Genomic DNA, 20,901 nt, shown 5'->3' on the forward strand with positions numbered 1-20,901 from the left:
GCCAATAGGGTTAGAAATATTCGATCTTTGCAGTTACTGACCCTTTCTTTTACTGATCTGGTATAATTTATTGAAAGTATTTCAAGATCTCTGGGATTGGCTGTATTATACTGAGACCAAAGGTTTCCATACTCATTTCTTGCTAACCCATAGTAGACTTAATTTAGGGCTGTATATAAGCTCACTACACAATAAAATCTGTAATCACCTGTAGAAGGAATGAAAACACCAGAACATATTTTCAGCCCATACTTTATTCTGCAATAAGTTTATTTACTCTGTTTAAGATGATTACAATGGTATTTGCTATAATACCTCCTTCCAATGTACTATACAGATCACACAGTTCCTTTAACTAGTAAAATACTTGTCAATCAAACAAAATTTCTTTTCTTGCACTATTGGCCCACTCATTCAAATTTTCTCTGAGCAAGCTAACAAAGTGTAAATGAAAACGTATATCCTTCCACATGTATCTTGACTATCAGATATTTTTAAAATTCAATGACCAAAAAAAAAATTTAAATCAAAATCCTAAATACCACAGAAATCTTGAGAGATTAACCCTATAACAATCAATTCTTTCTTTCAAACAAATAAATTGCACCTCAAATTATCACAGCATGTCAGTACATTCAAAATAAATGGAAGATTTCAACATAGGCATCTCTTGCTTTCTATAACTCAACTACCCTTATCTCTCACACAGGCTTTCACTCTAGAGCATTTCTCCCTGAATTTCATGTACAAAAACTCAGCACTATATTGGTTTCAAAACCAAACTTCTGTCCATTATCCATTAACACATGGCAAAATTCCATTCAGTGTGCAAGTTTTGGTTTTAAAAAATATTAACTCAAGAAGTCTGAATTTCCTCCAAGATCTGTCAATCAGTTTTGTGTTCAAACAAAAATGTATTCTATTTAATAATAGAGAAGTACTGAACATATGTTTCTCAATTTTTTGCATTAAAATATTTTGAAAGAGATACTAGAGCAAATACCATGTCAATTAATTATCTTTACAGAAACATTCAGAGCAATTCTGTACTTTCTTTTGTACATCATTCTATATTAAGCTTATCATATAGGTGACAAAAAGAAGGCCAAGAATTCATCACTGAATTCTCTGGGGGGAAAAAAATTAGAAATCCAGAAGTTTGGTTTTTAGATTTGTTTATTTGGCACATGCATATTGATGCCACTAAATAATTTAGACAATAGTTTGTTCTTCACATGACTCCTAATCAGTGCATATCTTGGGGAGAAAAAGAAAAAAAAACTACAATAAATTATATATCTTTAACTGAAAGCCATTAACAAACCATACATACTAAAGTGACAACAATTTGCTTTACAGTAGAAATAAAATATTTAACAAAACATAACACAAGACTGGAGTTTTGCTCTATTTTCCACCATCAATCTTCACTCACTTGAAGTAGTTTATCCTTTTATGAGGTATATTAAACCAAACAATATCTATACACAACAATCAGGATTGTAGGCCAACAAACAAAAAAAACAGTCAAAATAAAAACTCTGTCCCTTCACTCACCAGCAACAAAAATAATCATCAAGTTAGTTAAGAATATTGTAAGAGAAAAAGAAAAAATTTTGAATTCATCGTCATAATCCAAATCATCATCAGTGTGCACTGCAGCTTTTATACATCTAACACAAAAAATTTTCTGACGTGTGTATTATTAATTAAGTTTACAAATTCCAATATAAATACAATATTTCCATTGTAGACTGATGGCATCCTACTGTTTTGTGCATGTTAGATTACACTCAAGATTTATACACCTCACCAAAAACATTACAGCAATACCATCTGACTTAATTCACATATAAATAAAATATTTCTATAAATGTCAATATATAATTTGCATGTACTTATTTACAAACAGGAATTTCCGTAGTCATAGCAACACAAGCACTATACAATGTACATATTCTCTGTGTTCACATGTTCTTCCCCAATCACACAAGGTATCCTCATTTACCTGCACGAAGGTTAAAATTACCTTCAAAAAGGTAAGATTGACCTTTGTTTGGGTAAGTAAAATACCAGACAAGTAGCATTCAGATATATAACGATCCCTGCACAGCATTAAAAAAATCATATAATGACATTGCAATTAAACCTAACTAAGATTTTCTACAGACTATGTACAATTCTATGTGGTTTAATGATCTTATTGGAATATCACAGCTTAAAAAGGTTTAAATAATGAATTGCTCACTATAATGTGACAATGTGGTGTGAAAAATAAATATTAAATGTAACAATATGACATTCTGTTCTGGGAAAAAAAATGAAACAAGAGGGAACTACTGGTATAAAAAAAGTTGTTATCTCCCTTCCTCATTTTGTTTCTATGAAAATTCAATCTCATGTTTAAGTCAGCATGGTATTGCTATAATCCAACTAAAAACTCAGGAATAAGATGTTTGGATCCAGTTCGCAAGGTACAGTTTGCAACATAAGTGGATAACTTGTAACTTGGTTAAACTGGAAAAAGGATCATAAATAGCTATTAAAAAAATATATAAATCTTTGCATATCACATCTTTACCCAACTCATGTTAGAGGTAGACTAGATTTTTTTTTACAATAAATATATAATATATAAATCCAAATGATGCTATTATAAAGTCGGTCTGTGAAATACTGTCTGAATTGCTTCAATGGAAATGTTCAAGACCCTTTATTTTGCTTCACAATTTCGATTTTAATCTTCGGTGGAAAAATGAAATGGAAGATTAATACTTATTATAAAACTAAATGTACATAAACTGTGATCTCAAAAAAGGAAAGAAAATCCTAATTGGAAATGATTAATGTTCTTCTTCGGAATAATTTGTGGATGACTGAAAGTATATTACTAAATGTTTGCACCAATATTTGTGGAGTTCAAAAAATAACTACTACCCCTTGTCAAAAGAGCAGCACATTTGCAAAGGCAAAATAATAAAAGGAAATGGAGAACATATTCCACTATATACAAATAAAAAATAAACTTCTCTGATTAAATGTTGGATGAAAATGTTTTTGAGATCTTTATATCTGCTTTCGTGACGAGTTTCCATGTGTCTCTTGATATGTGTGTGGAATAAAAACAAACATCAATTATTATGCCTCCTACGTCTGTAATCTGTGTGTAAAAACTGACTAGGTTTGTTTCATCTTTTTTATCAAAAGAAAAAAAAAATCATGAAAGCTCTGTATGAAAGTTTTGTACATCTGTCGTGAAGTTATGGTGATTCGTTCTGTGTTACATGTTAAATATGTATACCTCTACAAGTATGATGGATGAAAACCCAAGGGAGTTAATTCTAGCAACAGCAGGAAGTTGCACTCAACAAATATTCTACTCTTTTGAGAAATGGTAATATCTACTGAGAATTGTGAGATGAGATGAAACATGTACCAAGGAGCTGGCTCCAAACACCATTACGCCATGATGAAAACAATGACAAAAAGCCATCACACAATCATAAATAATAATCATGATAGTAATTTTTTTTCAAAAAGGTCAAGTATTGTTTCTGGGTTTTTTTTTCAAATCTGTTTGAAAGACATTGTAGCTGGCACATCATCAAATAACAAGAAACTATATGATAAATGCCAAGGATGACAAAATGGGTGATTTCAAAAAATGCAAAGAACCCAGAGAATACACGAATGTCCATAACACTGATGGTGTGTAATTTCATGCGAAAAAGTTTTGTGTTTACTGCTGAAAGACGATACTTTTTAAACATGGGCTGAAAGTGGCTTTGTAAACAAGCAAAATTGGCAACAACAGAATCGAAAGAGAGCAAGAAGAAAAAAAATATCTTATATACATATAATATTACTCTAGCCTGCTTCACACTTGAACATTAAGATATATTTGGGTAAAAAAAAAATCACTTGATACCCATCTGAGGATTTAAAAAAGAAGGAATAAAATGACACACACATCCACACAGCTCTGGGTAAAGATAACTACTGCTTCAAACACTTACTAACAAATTCTAGATATAAATATTCCAATATGTAATACATAAACAATCTAGTAATGCAGATACATAACACCAGTCGGGAAGGGAGTTTTGACAGCTCTCTACGTCTTCTTTCTTTAAAAAAAAATATCAGAATCTGTGACATTGTCACCCAGGCTCACTTTCTAAGAAGTTAATTAATGAATTATGTAAATATATTAATTAGTCAGTCATAGTGGCATGATTACATCATGGTAATTAGATCTCAAACTGCAATATAAATAGGCATACAATTTTATACAACAGCATTTTACTACAACTGTTAACAACTTACTTAAATAATAACAATTAAAAATGACTACATATTTAAACAATGTAACAGGTATTATAATTTATACACATTAATAACTATACTGTTACATCATTCCATTCACTGACTCTTGAGAAATTCCCCAAGAATTACTGATGCTTTATGGACAATGGACTTGTTTGTCACAGACAATATCCCAGTCATTGCTTTGCATTATCGAAAAAGTAATCCAAAACGGTCTTGAACGAAAAAGCCCAATCATGCGTGTTTCTATGGAGTTTGATATGTTTTAGATGGATTTCATATACATTCCATTTCATATCTGAATGCTTGGCAATTCAATATCCCTGCATTTTGTCACTTCCATTCGAATTAAAAAATAAAATAGTGTTTGTTTCACGACACCCAGTAATGAACTATGATCAACCTTTCTGAGAAAGGCAAGGTTTCAATTGAAAAAATCCTTTATAGTTAATGCACACAAAGAAAAACTAAGAATAAAAAATATATATCAAACCAAAATCTTAAAATATTGTTAAGAAACCATTACATGATTGGCTAAAAAAGTTTCTTTTCACCGAAACCTGGTTCTGCATCGAGAACGTTATCTTCTTTCAATCTCTATAATAAAACGTCAAATCCTGATCATTTTGTTTTAAAAAAAGTTCATTTGCATTCAATCCACTCTATGAGTGCTAAGTGGTTGATTTGATGAGGTTTTAAATAGTATGAAATTTAATGCTGGAAAAAACGATATCATATTTACATAAAAACAAAGATTTAAAACAATTATCTTCATCACATGCAGAATAAATAAAGAAAACAACAAAATGCTCTTCTTTTCTGAAGAGTACGATAGATACAAGTCTCTGTTGTAACTCAAAAACAACAACAAAACAACAATATGACTTTTTTTCAAGATGGTCATGCACTGAAAGAAGATCTGTAATGACTCTATATGCATTGTGAAAAAAAAAAACAATATCCTTTATCAAGATGAGGGGTACAGTGCATTCCAAAAATAATATTAAAATATAAACTCATTAAAATTAGAAAAAAAGGAAACATATAATCTATTATTTGGAAAGTAAATTAAAGCCAGTTGTGGGTCCTAGCGTGCAGCTTGCTGGGCCCTTTTGATCTCCTCCTGTTGTATCCTTTGCTGGATTAAATACCTGGCTTTACTTATATTACTGGGAGATCCAGTGACAGTGACGATGCGGTTACGTGTTCCGGGCACATAAACTCCTTTTTTCGATATCTGAATGTTGGTTTGAGTGAACTGCTGCAGCTCCACTATTCCTTTCCCCCCGGGCCCTAGGATGGCTCCTACTATACTCTCCGCCACCTCCAACTCTTGTTTCTGGGTCCCCTGCTTGTCTTCTGTTGGGCTGTACATTCCAGTCCCCAGTCCGAATGAATTTTGATTCAAATTCAAACTGATGTTTGGAGATCTATCCATCTGAGGGAATCCCTGCGGAGTACTGGCATATGTTGTAGCACTAAATGAATCATTCAGCATTGGGCTTCCACCATATCTCTCTTGACCCATGCTTGGAGAAGAACTGCCAAAAAGGCTGGAACCAGCCCCCGAGCCAGAGCTTCCTAATCCAGATGAACCACTGCCAACCGGCCCAAACAGACTACCAGCAGTGGTGGAGTTGTTACTTGTGTTCAGAAATGAATTATTGTTCACAGTTTGTGCAGAGGTGGTTGGGGTGGCAGCTATCATTTGAGTAGCTCCCATGGATGAATTCAGATTCATGCCAGCCAAGGTGGCAGATTGGGTGGGCATACTTTGCATTGTCATGCCAGGAATCTGGTTCAGTGAAATCATGTTTAGAATTCCATAATTAGCTAAAGTGTTCATGGCTACAACAATTTCTTCGGTAGCCTGATCAGAATAGCCACTGCTTCGGAGAGTCATTTTCAAACTTTCTAATCCAGCGGATGTAAAGGCTCCATTAGGATTTCCTCCTAGAGCAGCATTTATATTCAAATTTGTCATTCCACTGCCTAAACTGCTATTTAGTACATTTCCGTTAAATCCTATACTGTATGCTGTGGCACCTTGTGCCTGATAATTGTTCGTGTTCACCTGCACCATTTCCTGGCTACGACTCTGTGTGAATGCATTGTTTGCAAATGGTGATCCAGTTGGGTTAGCACTAGCTACAGGTCCTGTATAATCTGCATAGCTTATATTTGGACAACTTCCACTTTGGGGATCTTCTACAATTTTTTGTAAAATAAGTTCTACAGCTTTTCTGTTATTCTCAATTTCTCCTGCAAAAAACAAATAAAAAAGGTTATTTTTTTCATCACACTGATAGCAAAAAAGAATATCATACTACAGCTTACAATTCAAGAAGAATGAAAACAGCAATTGACTGATCGATACACAAAATGCTCTGTTTTAAAAATATACCTCTCTTTGAGAGCATGGAAGCGTTATAATAAAACTTTGATCACTATTTGTCAAAATTTATCATTACTGTTTCTAATGTAAAACAAATACAAGTCTTATGAATTTTTGACTTTGTAGAATACCTTCACTCAACATACCCGCTACAGTGATGCAGCGCTCAGGTAGATTGGTTTCTTTTGACTTCTGGGAGATTTGAATGTAAGCCCCGCTTTCTTCTTTGATTTGTTTGATGTAGTTACCCCCCTTGCCAATGACCATGCCAGCTGTACTGTTTGGAACTAGAATTTTTACCTACAAAAATATAAAAACTTGTTAATCCATTGAAATGAATGCAGCTATTAATCTTGACAATGCACATAATAATATAGTTTGAACCTCCACTGATACTTCAGTTATCAAACTTTCTTTATAAAGTTTTCTTTCAGCCCATAATAGAAACAAAATTCTGTTCATTTTTAAGGGGGTACGGGGAGGGAGGGGGTAAATTTTTGTTTTTGGTGTTTTTTTTGGTTTTGAACATCGTTTGATTAAATGATTTATTCTGACGTAGTATATAATATGTACTCTTAACAATGATAACCAGACATTATATTAAGAATGTGTTCAAAGACTATAAAGTTGCTAATTATTATGATATATAACAGCTAACAACAATTTGCAACAGACATTCCACCAAACAGAATTATTTTGAAACTGGTTCATTCTAAAGGATGATCAGATAATGGTTCAGCTGCCAAGATACGAAAATGCAGTCATTTTTTTTCTCTTAAAAGCAACAAGAAACCTGCAGTTCAACTACATTTGAAAAGCACTTCATTTCACCTAGTCCCACTTCATGGCTTTTTTGACAAATATTGTTTAGACTCAGAAGAAAATAGAATTCTTTTAGTATTTGGCAGAAGAACAGAAAATGATCTCAGCTCCACGTGCCACAGAGAGATTCCATTAAAGTGCCAACAGATCTTTTATCTATCAACATGCGCATTGTGGAGTTTTTTAGGCATTCTGTTATATTATCCATGAAATATACAAAAGTTCTTTTTTTTTACAAAGGCCCAACTGTTGAGTTTGACATGGAAAATTTCCTTGAACATAATTATCTCTTGAGAGAGAAAATGAGAGAGCGATTCTTTTTATTAGGATAGAATTCTAGCATTTACCCTCAATTTTTTGTACTATACAATCAAAATGTTATCCAGAACAAATGATTTAATCAGAATCACAATTTTTTTTTACCATTGATGAAATAAACATGCTTTCAATATTAAAATATGTTTGGGGATTCTTTTTGTCAATAACAAATGTTGTGGTTTCCGATCCATTGAGCTAAGCTTCTGAGACAGCTGCTAACAACATCACAGGAGGCCATTTACCTCCCCTTAATCTGACATCATCAAGGTCATATATATATCTGTAAAATGGCTAAAGCCAAGGAAGCAGTATGTCAACTGCAAAAACGATTAAGATTTACAGAAACTGTGTATAAAAATTCTTAACCTGAAGCTAAAAATATTTTTAAATCTGTAAATCTAATCATTCCTTCCTTATCAAACTTGAAGACGAGACACAGGCTAGCACAATGATGTAACACTGATATGAAGAAATTAAGACAAGTATCTACTCAACAGCAGCATTTAATCAAACCACCACTTCCCATGGTGTGTATATAATATATAAACATATGTACAAATCAACCGACTGCAAAAAATTGCACAGAAACAACCCCAGCCTTTTGTGAATGAAAGACTAAATTTCAGGATATGTACATTTTTATAAGCACTCCCACAAGCATTGTAGTGGCATACTGCACAAAAATCAGTTTCCGTTGGAATTGACAAATCCTGCTGGGTTGACGAGCTGCACATAATGCAATGCTTAAGTTTTATCTGCCAAGCTATTCTTATTGATTTAACAAACCAAACATCAATTAAAAAACGGATGCATTATACCAACAAAATCAATTATATCAAACCTGTTCTTTTCATATTAAACAAAATAACACTTTCAATATAGGCATTGGAATTCTTCACTATTGAGTGATGGCTATAATAATCACCTAATAATATGCTGACAAATTTTTGTATACCTTGATTTCCCCTTTCTATTTTTTTTTTCCAGAGATATGTAACATTAAGTCTAATCAAACTTCAGAAATTTCAATTTCTTTACAAAAAAGAAAATTAATGGACTTTTTATCAAGAGTAAATTTTAGAGATCACAAAAAAATGTTAGTGAATACCATGAAGCTCTAAACAGGTGTGAATGCAATACACTTATATTCTTCCCTAGGGTTTCAATATCCTTGTTTGTATTAAATGTATACACGTTATTAGTTTTTTTTTGTACCCTATGTCCATTTTTGTTTTGGTTGAATAAAGTTCTTGGAACTAGGACAAAAAAAATATTCATAGAATGTTGCAATAGGTTTAATTGCACTTAAACACCCACTATAATGATAAAATTGTATGATGTACAGTACATGGATATACCCCAACCCCTTGAAAAAATCCTAAGGAGAACACAATGAGATTTCCACATAATATATGTCAACGTTTCTTCCTTATTTTTTCAATATTACCCCCTTGTTAAATATGTTCAAATCAATAGCAATATGAGACGATACCTGTGTATTGGTATAAAATTGCAATAGGAATGGCAGCATTTGTTATTTATCAACATTTTTACTTCTCACCTTAGTTTAATGAACTTAAAATCTTAAGAAACAGTAAATGTAATATTTTATGCTAACGTCCATCTTTACAAACCAAACTAATCACAATTTTACCTGTCTGTGTCGTTCAAAGTTTTTATTTGTTTCGTCAGGTTTGGGGTTGGGATCTGGTTTTTCTCGGATTTTCTCCATGATGAAACAATGGACTCTTTTGACGGCTTCTACTCCCCCCATGATCAGGCAGACCCTCTCTGTTGTTCCTGTAAAACATAGCAATATGTCAATCTACATTAACTACGCCAGCTGCCAAAGACATTCCAACATGATTTACAGATTTACACTGGTCTAGATTCCTCTGTCTATGACACACAAATATTCCTTATGTTAAGGGTCTGCTTCCAATGTAAGAGAGTCTCAGAGTACTTTGTACTCCCTATTCACCATGAACTTACTGTCTTGATAAATTTCAATTTTGAACCTTTTTAATATCTATAAAGCATATACTTTTGAAGTTAACAATATACATCTAGTACCAGCAATCCATATAACTGGAAGACATGATAGAATTATAGGTTTAGGGACTACAAATTCTAAAAAAGTTGTATCATTTATGTTTGAGAATCTGCATTATATGACCTTTCTTGTTTCAGTTTCTGATAATTTGCAGTTGCCACAAATACATTGATTTAAACTCCTTAATAATTAACCAATGTCACAAAGGCGGTAGTCCAAAATCGACTTTCACGTTGATCATTTAAGCAACAATTACAGTAAGTTAAAAGCCCACACAATATGTTCCTGAATTATCTGCTATAGTTCTAGAGACAGACTCCCTGCCTGTATAAACCAGTATACCTTTGATAAATTATGCAGTTTATCCTATTCCAATGAAAGGCAAGGTTTAGTGAAACTATATTTAAGAAAAAAATAAGCTAATTAAGTGAACCCAATTGAATACATAGGTAAATTTTATTCAAAAATGATTCACTGAAAACTGAAAAGTTTTATTTTACTGAATTTATGATGCACATCTTTTTATCTGCATCTTGATTAAGTAAACTGATAATTCTCTTGTCAAAAAATATGTACAGACAAATCAAATGTACTGCAAATCTGAAGTAAAATTAAAACTGCAGGGGAAATGAATTCTCACTTAACTTTATTTTATATGAAGAGATCAGTTTCTCCTTTTAATACAAACATGTTTTTGCTGTTGATGAGTAGCTATAGGGAAAAGGATTAAAGGGGCAGTGTCCTGTTGAAGGGTTCTTTTAAGAATGCTCACAATTCATTAATAATTGTAAGGTGTTGGTGCGAATCATACAGCCCAGTGGCTAAGTAATGTGACAGCCTTCACTTTATTATGTCCTTAAAAACTTTTACTCTCTCTCTGATATAAACACAGTCCACCCAAAATTTGGGTGTATCTGCGGTGATAACGATGGATTGCATCAATTGGTCCCCAGGCAAACCTTTAACTATCTGTGGACAATGTCTAGAAGCAGTTACAATTAATACATTTCATTGAATTGTTGGCCAACAAATACAGACTCTTTCTGAAAAATCAAATAGACACTTAAAGGCAGGAAAAGGTCGTGGGACTTTCTAATACTAGTAACTAGATTCAATATGGTGGACAGCCAATGGACATTAAACTCTGTTCCCACCGCTGTCACATGTATCTATACTAGCAGTCTGCCTACAACATTTTATAACTATTTCATTACTTTTATTCATTGATGTAAGCACACTCAGGTGCTGAAAGCCATCACTTCTATAAAATGGCCAGGACATAAATTTGGCTACCATATAGCCATTGTCATGAATGCATCCATTTACATACTAATCTTTTTTGCTTTTCGCTGTGATATTAAATATAAGAACATTTCTGCAGACTTCTGTCTTTCGGGAAATGAGACAAGAATTCAGTTCCTTAACTTGAGATATGAGAAATGTATCAAGAGAAAAATTATAATCTCCATAAAAATGCATTTGTTGACAGGAAAATATCTTAATGTTTGAAATACCAGGTAATAATACAGACTTAATTCACAACAACAGAATCATACAACTACATCTGTAGTATGCTAAAAAAAGTGCTGATTTGTGAAAATCTGAACAGATGGTCTTGTTAACGACAAAAAAGATAACAAGGACAGATTTTGTGTAGTGATGATAATTATCTTGTTAACTAGGACATCAGATCTGCTCCCTAAGTAACACGGTTACATGGTAACAGAGAGCCTTGCTTTGTGATTGATGCCCTTACCAGGGTTAATGGTTACCAAAGTGCACTTCGTCTACCAACACCTGGAGATTTGTAGGACATTTCTTTTCCATGTCTCCTTCATACAATACCATAATCATGGGCTATTTCTTTTTTCCAGGCCAAAATGGATTGATTTTTACTACATGTATTTTTGTATTTTTGGGAGGTTGTTTATGGGTATAGGGCTTCACAAATCAAGAGATATGTTTAAAATAAATTCACATGCTCCGAATAATTTTAACCTAGCACAGTTTTTAAAATTGAAGAACTCCTTATAAATTTGTTAACTTATAAATCATAAATCTGTAAAACTGAAAAATTCTATGAAAAATGTTCAAATTTTTTTTTTAAGTACATGTATATATACATTTATATAAATTCAAATATATACCGTTAAGTATATACATAGTTTAAATTTAGTGTACTTCAGATTATTCAAACTAAATGCTTGGCTGTGCCAAATTTAATTGTATTTAACAGTAAATCCTTCCAAAATTTTCTCTTTCACAGTGCCCTCACATTATGATTAAAAAATTCCTATGCTTAGCATGTTGTATTCAGGCAGGCATAAAATTTTCTTGTTGTTAATATTAAATGCTCCGGTAATAGATTGAGAGATAGGGACTATATAGAATTAAAATACTGGCCTCCGTGACTTTGGAGCCTAATTCAGACTAATAAGATTTGATGTTTACCACTTTAATTAGAATTATACACAAGTTGGAAAGGTTATTGTTGTGCCCAACTTATTAATTTCTCCTAGTCAAACTAAATATGAAGATGTAAACATCAAAGTTATATTTTATGACACAAAACTGACCATCAATTTTTTTAGAAATATAAAAATAACTAATTTCTCTATTAGTATTTGAGGTACATTAAGACTTATTTCTAGATGAGAAACTCTAAACTCCTGAGTGGAAGCATTCAGATAATGCACAATTCTCTGATGTGCAATGTAGTTATGCAAGAACCTGCATACATCATAATTTGTGTGAAGTGTGTGTGTGCAGATCCTGTATAACCAAGTGTGAACTGTGTATAGGATATAATACAATGTACAATGTTGATGTATACCCTAGCTTGTTTATGTCATTTGTTTGCTAGATAACATTAGTAAAGATGTATTAGCTATGGCATATGTGTAGAGTCTTGCACCAATGAAATTAATATTTATTACATAATTATATGTAATTTGCATTTTTTCTATTAAAAGTGCAATATCAAGTCATACGCTGGATAGACCAAAAAAAAGGCTTATGCATTCAGTATTTACTATTAAGGAATAGAACTATTAATTGTGAAATACTTTACTACAAAAACATTTACCGGGTAAAACTAACAACTGGAATCTTACTTTTTCATGCAAGCATAAACATGTCTGTGACTTTACATGAGGCACAGAGTTTTAAAAAGATGGATTTTTCCTGCCTAAACTTATGCTAAATAATTGTGGACTTTAGCATGCATCGGCAGCCCCTACAGGTATTTTCACTTTGAAAATCTCTGATAAGTACAAGTATGATCAATCAAAATGCGTGGAGAGGCCCAATGCTTCAGTAAACCATCGGCACATAATACCATTGTCTGAATTACCTACACCGAAACCCCCTTATCTTTCCTCATTGAATAGACAGTTCAATGTTTCATCACTAATGTGCTCCATAATGATTTTTTTCTTCTCAAAAGAATCTCATACATGCTATTTCGGTAATTTTTTTTCTTTACCTTGAATTGGAAACAGGTGATAGCACGATAATTAACACAGCAAAACGTGAACATATTGTGAGAACTGGGAGATAATCTGAATATGCTTTGTTAAAACTGCACTGCGCCATGCTTTTTGGTATACATGTAAATGATCCAGATGATAGTCAAGCATTTGCATACAATTGGAGAGACCCAGAACATACCAAAAAATAATTATCAGAAAATTAATATTTCATGCAGATATCTACTGAGATAACATTCTTGCATCTTATCGGAGGTGCACTTTTTAAACTGCTTCTGCTAAATCTGGTTCGCTTTTAATTTCATATTTCCACTTCAAACTAAAAGGAATGAAGCAACTGAGGCAAAGTTGATTTCCCTTACTCAGCTATTTGAAAAGCAATATCTCTTAGTCTACCAACTTTAAGGAAAAGAAAATGGTTAACTTAAGCATATAACTTCATTTCTGAGCTTAAATTTTAAAGTAAGGAAAATGTATGTTGAAAAAAAAGAGGAAGAAAACTAAACAAAAATAAAAAGTATATCGGTATGTCTAAATAGTCTTAAGGATTTCCCTTCGTTCACATTTTAATCCATTTTATTTTGGCTATGTAAGTTCCTACTTGTACCCGACCCGATACAATTTCACTTTTAAAAGTCTGTATCTTTCAGATAATATAAAACTGTAACACAATTCTAAATGGAGAAAGTCTATAATTACATAGCTTTAAAAGGCAAGCATTCAACAAACCATTTAAACCAATGAACTTAAACAGGCTAATTTGTGAAGGATTTCTCTCTTTTGTTCATGTACCTTTAACATAAAATATGTTTACATGTGTGTATATCCAAGGAAAATTTTGTACATGAACTGTATACCATAATCATGTATTCTTTACAGTATGTAAGATTTATCATACTATCAAATTTCTTAAAACTAAAACAATTTTATCAGATTTAATGTCCTGTTGTTGATTTCCTGGATTTCTAATGCCATAGCAACACGAATGTAAATGTACATCAAATATGGTGGTGAAAGCATTTCTTGGTAGTTAACGGTGTAGTTGGCCAGTTAATTACAAATAATATCATTATGTCTGCACAATAACTCTCTTTATAATACAATGAGATTCATTATCTCTCTGAACTAACATTTATTTTTCCCTAAGACGTCTACATAAAGAACAATTACTTATAACCTTGATATTCTCGACTTTTTACCTTACAAACAACTGAAGTATTATTATAAACTGTAAGTTAAGCTGCTCCTTGTATTGCTGCTTCAGTACTGTATTTGAAAAGTCACACTCCCTCCATAGAGTTACAGTATAAAGCTTTGTAGGTTTTGCATCTTCCCTAGCAAAGCATTTCTGATATATTTTTGTGCTTTGCAAGTTGTAGTAAAAAAGTCCTAATACCTCAAAATATTCTCCTGCATGTATATATATATGCATTTATATTGCAAAAAAAATCCCAAATCAATGTGAGAGAATAGGTTTTACATATAATTTACAATAAATCTTTCTGAATAGCAATTATAGAATACCTGGGTAGAAATCATTGGCTTTTGACATTTTGACACGGGCACCAGCTTCTTTTTGTACTTGGGCGATGGTTTCTCCTCCTTTTCCAATGATGGCCCCTGCTGCAATACTGGGCACTAAGATCTTCAGATGTACATTGTCACCTGAAAATAAAAGACATTTAATCAACCGAAGTGTTCATCTTATCTTGTTCTAAATAAATCAATCTTACATAAATTATATTAATTTGACTTTTATTCTAAAATCATTTCATGATTTTACAATACCCCCCTACATTTGCTTCTACTTAGATACAAATTTTAATTATCTGTGACTTTTGCTTCTAATTTTCCTTCCTCTCAACCACTTAACCATATCGATAAAGCCATATATCTGTTTGTAATTATCTAAAATGCTTAAGCCTACTAGGTGCTGAAAAAATGCAGTTCTAATACATGTCTAGCTACATTGAACTCAATAAAATGCACAATATTGACTATTTTCAATGCCATGATTTAATCCAACACACATGGCCCATAAAATCAATGATAAAAGTCTTTTATAATCAATGCTGGGTCTGAGCTGGCCATATTAAGAATTATGAAAGTTTAATGTGCTACAATCTAGGTAATTTAAGGGAAGAAGCTCAAAGCTTCCAGTGGGGTTTTTCTAACCCACACTGGTTGCATTCCACTAAGTCAGTTTCTCCTCTCTGATATGAAAGATGGTTAACCAGTTCAGGCATAAAAGGTTCATATCCCCTGTAATTAAATGCTTTTCCTTCATATTCACTTCAGCAAGAGGAAGACAACTCGATGATCTGAACTTTATGAGAAGTCTATTATTAACAAACTCTAATTTATCAGAAGCATAGTGTCTTCTTTACTTTTGCTTTCATTACTGCAGAAAAAATTCAGATGCTGTGATTATATACTAGGAAGAAATGTGAAGAAATGGATGTAAAAGTGTACTCTAAACTCTCTCTCTCTCTCTGACAGCTTGTTTTATGATTGTAGATATTAATAGAAAATGTTGCCAGATGTTTCTGGGGGAGGGAGAGAAGATGCCTCAGGCCACAAGACAGTAGATCACACAGAATTTTAGTACAGACTGCCCCATCTGTTTTCACTTACTGGGACTCCCCCCTTAACATCCAGACTTGTGCTCTTGGTGAGGGGGCATCCAGTTAGAGACATCATTTAAAGCACATGTCATAATCCAATCTGCTTACATCAGAGAAAATAAACAGATTTCAGAGATAATCCACTGCAAAGAATATATCACAGAACCATTCCATCTATTCTTAGCTACACATGCCCAGTTACCACGCTTCATACCTCCACACACACTTAAGCTTAAATTTACCAAAAATTTGGATAAAATGACTTTTTAAGAAATTAAATCATTTTACAGAATTGCAAGATTTATTATAATGGTAATATATCAATATATGTATCCAAAATTTACAAAAGAAAGTGATACTGGAAACCAAAAGATAATTTTTTGAGCGATTCCTACTGATTAATACCCTAAAAGTTTTCAACTGGATTTGTATTACCCGTTAATACATAACAGGCAATAAACAGATCACCTGCACATCAAGTAGAGAGGTAATACATGTATCCCTCTACCAACTAGGGGTTAAAGTTTTGACCTTGAGATGGCACCATCAAAAACCTCATACATGTGAAATATTTTCAGCATTTTATAGTGTAGGCGGTTGTAGCTTTATCTATCAAGGTTGATAAATTGTCTGTTTTTATGACATCAGAGGAAACCTAAGCCTATATTGCCCTTCCTTCAACCTTCAGTACTATAAAGCAGCATTCTTCTTAAACCTGGCCATTTTCTGTCTATGTATCAGACATTATAAAGGTAATCTTCACCAAGGAGAAGAAAGCAATAGGTACCCACAACATTCTCTACAGATTTATAGAGAAGGCAGCCAGAATGTGTTATATCTTATCATTGCAGAGATGCTCTTTTGGAGGCTGTGCTTCTTTCTCTCTTCTGCCATAGACAAGTATCTGTTAGATCAATCAATTTTTCACAGCAAAATATTTCTGCAGTGCGGCATTCCACATTATATCAGCATTGTGCTTGTGGTATCTTGTAATGAGTACACATCAAGCCGTGGCGGTTATTCCTCCCCGTCTATTTTGGAAGGAACACACACTGTAATTTCAATCTACCAATACTGTCATTAAGCCTTCATCCTGGACATATCTGATGTTTAAGGAATCAAAGATAGACTTGATTTTTCACACATGCAAAAAAGAAAAAAAGGGGGGAGGGCATTCACAAAGATGATTCACTAGAAATTACAACTGGTAACGGATTGGACTTGTACAGGTAGACGTGATGTATGAACCTCCTAAAGAATTACACCTAAGGTCATTTCAGGTCAAGGTGTGTCTACAATATCATCATTTTCCCCCTGAAGGTTTGAAGTTGCGCTATATTACCTTACATGCATTGATCAAAACTAATTAATCTAGTAAGTTTTATAGATAAATAAAAGAATTAAAAAAAAAATACATGAAATAACACACAACTGATCTTTAATTAAAAATTAATAATCCCAATTTTTTAAATCTAAATATTATCATGTGACATGGTCAACCTAGGTTTAAATAAAAGCACCATTGTTTACCCATACAAAACCCTTGATAAATAAGACATATAGAACATATATTGTAATTTCCATCTATTTTAACTTATTGACTCTCCTAACAGGAAATCAACTAGCCCTTTACAATCAGCTCTATAGAAAACTTGTCATTCTGGGCGCATTAATACAATGGTGAATAAGCAAAGTTCTCTTTTCAAGTACTCCTGGCCTTCCAATTTGCTTTTCTACAGTCAGTATGAAAAGAGATAAATGATGTTCAATTCATTTCTAAGACTCTTCGTCAATGCATTCTAGGATTTTTGTATATTCAGTTAAAGCTTTCTGTTTGCAAATTAAGAGACTATTGCTCAAGAATACTGCCAAGCAATTACAAAAAGATCAATTCTCGATTTGATCAGTATGCCTATCAGCGGGATCAATGCACATAAGATTCAAAACCTCCATCCCCGCAAAACTCGGAAATTTGACCTGCCCGCAAATCAACAACCAATTTCTATATGGACTACTGCTAACTTGATATGGGAGAAAATTATATAGCTAACAATCAGTAGCCTATGATCTCCTGAAAAATACTTCACAGAAATCCACAATCCTCTATGACCATTTCTTTGGCCTGGCATTGAGTTTCCGCCTACAACATGGGCCATTCTCTGTACTCAAACCATGACAAGCTCATATTGATTTGCTTTTTTTCTAGTCCACTTCAAGATTGGACTATTTTTTGGCCTATTCAGCAAATATATGAATTGATGATTGACACTGGTTGTGCATGTTGCTCTAACTGAAGAGACACTGCTGAGATAATTAATTTCTTACATGCATGAACACGACCTTTTCAACCTTGCATGTGGTTATTGAACCATTTTTTATGTATAAATTTTAAATATCGAAAAAATGCCATATTGACTGCAAAATAATTCTTTTAAAAAGGAAACTTGTAAATACAAATGATTTGACTTAGTGGAATTAAATTTATCTGTAAATTTTCTTATCCCAGGAAGTATGGAGATGAACCCCCGCTGTATGAGATTTGTCATTGCCTAACATGTACAATAGACATAATAAGTGCTTGCATCCCTCATACAACTTCAATGATTCATTCCTGGAATTTTCAGAATCTGCACTCTCAAAGACAATAAAAACTTGTTTGGCAAGAGTTGCCAAGATTTGCTTAAGTACGTACTTCTAATTGTTCTTCCTTTATTTCATTTAAAAAATTCTATTATCTCTGAAATTTTTCTTCAGAATCTAGTTAATATAAATCCAATTCCTTTTAACTTTTTATAATGCTATGGAAATAAGTTACAGTGGATTTAAATATCATAAGCTAGACTCAGTGTAAACAAATTGATATGGATGTTTGGCATAAATATATCTACTCTGAAATGGTGATATCCTTACATGGATAAACAAAGTTAATAAACCTCAATTAAGGAGTGTCAAACACATTTTAAGACTGCCTTCAATACCATGTAACAGTTATGTACCTTTATCTTGATAAAGTTCTATTTTAATCCATTTCATCAGATCTATAAATAAACCCTATCCAGTATTTCTTGTTAGTACATGAGCAGTGCAACTCCCATAAAACTCAACATCACATGACAAGTCTTCTGTGAATTATTTTTTTCAATCATAATATTCGTTACGTAAGATGTTGGCAAATGCACAACAGCGCAAAAAGCGTGATACAACACAGCAAAATGAACAAAAGCCAGGGTGGAATATGTCTCTTTATAAAAAAAAAACAGGGATGATAATGGGAAGAATACATACAGACATTTCATTACATACATACAAACACACACACAATGTATACATGACAAAATGATTACCCATGACGGTGTCACCGTTGGCTTCCTCCGTCATCATCTGATGAAGCTGGTCTGATGTGCCTACAAAGGAAAGAGATGACATAGTGAGGTGAGAATGACAAGGTTCAAATGCTGTGAAATAATGCACAAGGGAAGGCTGCATGGAGATCTCACAAGTTTCTTAATTAATGGAAGAGGAATCTGAAATGAAATCGCTTCCAAGTTATTCATGTGTACGAAAAAAATAAAGAAAAAATCGTCCTACTGGTCAAAAGATTGATGAAGAAACAATCGTCCAGTCATCCTTCGAAAAAATATAAGAACCCAAAAATAATGCAAAGCAAATGAAATGAAAATAGACAAAAATATCAGGAAACAAGGATTCCAAGTAACACTTACTGTAATAATACACTGGTGGAATGAAATTGAAATACATCTGCTCTAGATTGCTAGCTGTCGACAATGAAGGAGTATGACAAGCATGTGATGAAGGATGATCAAGAAAATGCTGTTTTATATATACGCTTTTATGAAAAAGTAACAACAAATGAAAGAAGGAAGTTAACTCATCACACATATAAAGAAAAAGCCCTGTGCTGGGGTAAAGTGCTACCGGGAGATAGATTTACAAGTACAGACTGGGAATTGTGCTTTCCCTATAAGGATACGACAGTGGTTGTACTGTCAATAATCAATGAACTTCATACGGTCTGACTCCAGGACCGAGGGAAACTGTACGCCGCGATCTATAGCTTCAGAAGTCACAGGAGAAAATTACTATTCAAGCATATGAGGCAACTACCAGTGATCCGGTCCCAACACCCTGGTAATGAACCCCTGTTTATTGAACACATTAATTTTCCAGTCCAATATTTACTCCAATGTTTATTGACTCTGCATTTGTACTGGAAGGACTTAGACTATGGATGAGAGAGTAAATTAACCTATATTGAAAATCAAATTATCCTACTTATTGCAAAATATTTGATTTTTTTCTTCCCAATTACTATAATGAATGATGTTCTCCATTTTCAAAAGTGAAAAAAAAAGACATCCTGTTTTTGCTTGCCTGGTATAGATGTATTTTTATATTATCTACAAACTTCCTTGTGTGTTAGATATTACCTTAGGAGAATAAATATTTTGCTGACTCAAGTGAAACACAAGCATACATACTCTCTCTCTCTCTAAATGACAAGACACAAACACAGCTGGTGACCCATGTGACTCAAGAAAAGTACAAAAGAAAAGGAACATGTTCCTGAACTCATATCATGAAGCGCAACAACATGTACTTATTTTACATGTGACTTTTCATTAAAAGAAATATGTACAAATTAACACTGCCTAAACTTAAAAGAAAAATAGTCATGAGGGTGTATAATTCACTCTCCTCTGCAGTTACCATAATATAATTTTTTTAGTCCCTTTGACTATAAATATACCACTTATATAACTTTTAAGATATTCCTGATTTTGATGATATCATCTTTTTTGCATCGAACATAAATTACAATCTGTGTACATATCAGTATCTTTGAGGCTTTTTTTT

General features: G+C 32.9%; 1 protein-coding gene across 10 annotated transcripts in view; it reads right to left on the bottom strand.

Annotated features, from left to right (window-relative positions):
- Nucleotides 1-236: 236 nt before the first annotated feature.
- The window catches only part of LOC134246087 (RNA-binding protein Pasilla-like), a 24,405-nt gene continuing 3,740 nt past the window's right edge, over nt 237-20,901 (bottom strand). For 3 of the 10 annotated variants that reach the window (XM_062728359.1, XM_062728361.1, XM_062728362.1), the window contains exons 2-6: nt 19,371-19,430; nt 14,927-15,067; nt 9,516-9,661; nt 6,853-7,021; nt 237-6,588 (exon numbers count right to left, since the gene is read on the bottom strand). In XM_062728359.1, coding sequence (XP_062584343.1) covers nt 5,414-6,588; nt 6,853-7,021; nt 9,516-9,661; nt 14,927-15,067; nt 19,371-19,430 — 1,691 coding nt within the window. In that variant the 3' untranslated portion in view covers nt 237-5,413. Of the gene's footprint in view, nt 6,589-6,852; nt 7,022-9,515; nt 9,662-14,926; nt 15,068-19,370; nt 19,431-19,748; nt 19,899-20,901 lie in introns of those variants that run through there. The other 7 variants (XM_062728360.1, XM_062728366.1, XM_062728363.1 and 4 more) reach the window with 5 other exon arrangements.

The sequence above is a fragment of the Saccostrea cucullata genome, unplaced genomic scaffold, assembly GCF_032062105.1.
Source record: "Saccostrea cucullata isolate Sc308-1 unplaced genomic scaffold, CSIRO_AGI_Scuc_v1 ctg217, whole genome shotgun sequence".
In the NCBI taxonomy this organism is placed as follows: domain Eukaryota; kingdom Metazoa; phylum Mollusca; class Bivalvia; order Ostreida; family Ostreidae; genus Saccostrea; species Saccostrea cuccullata.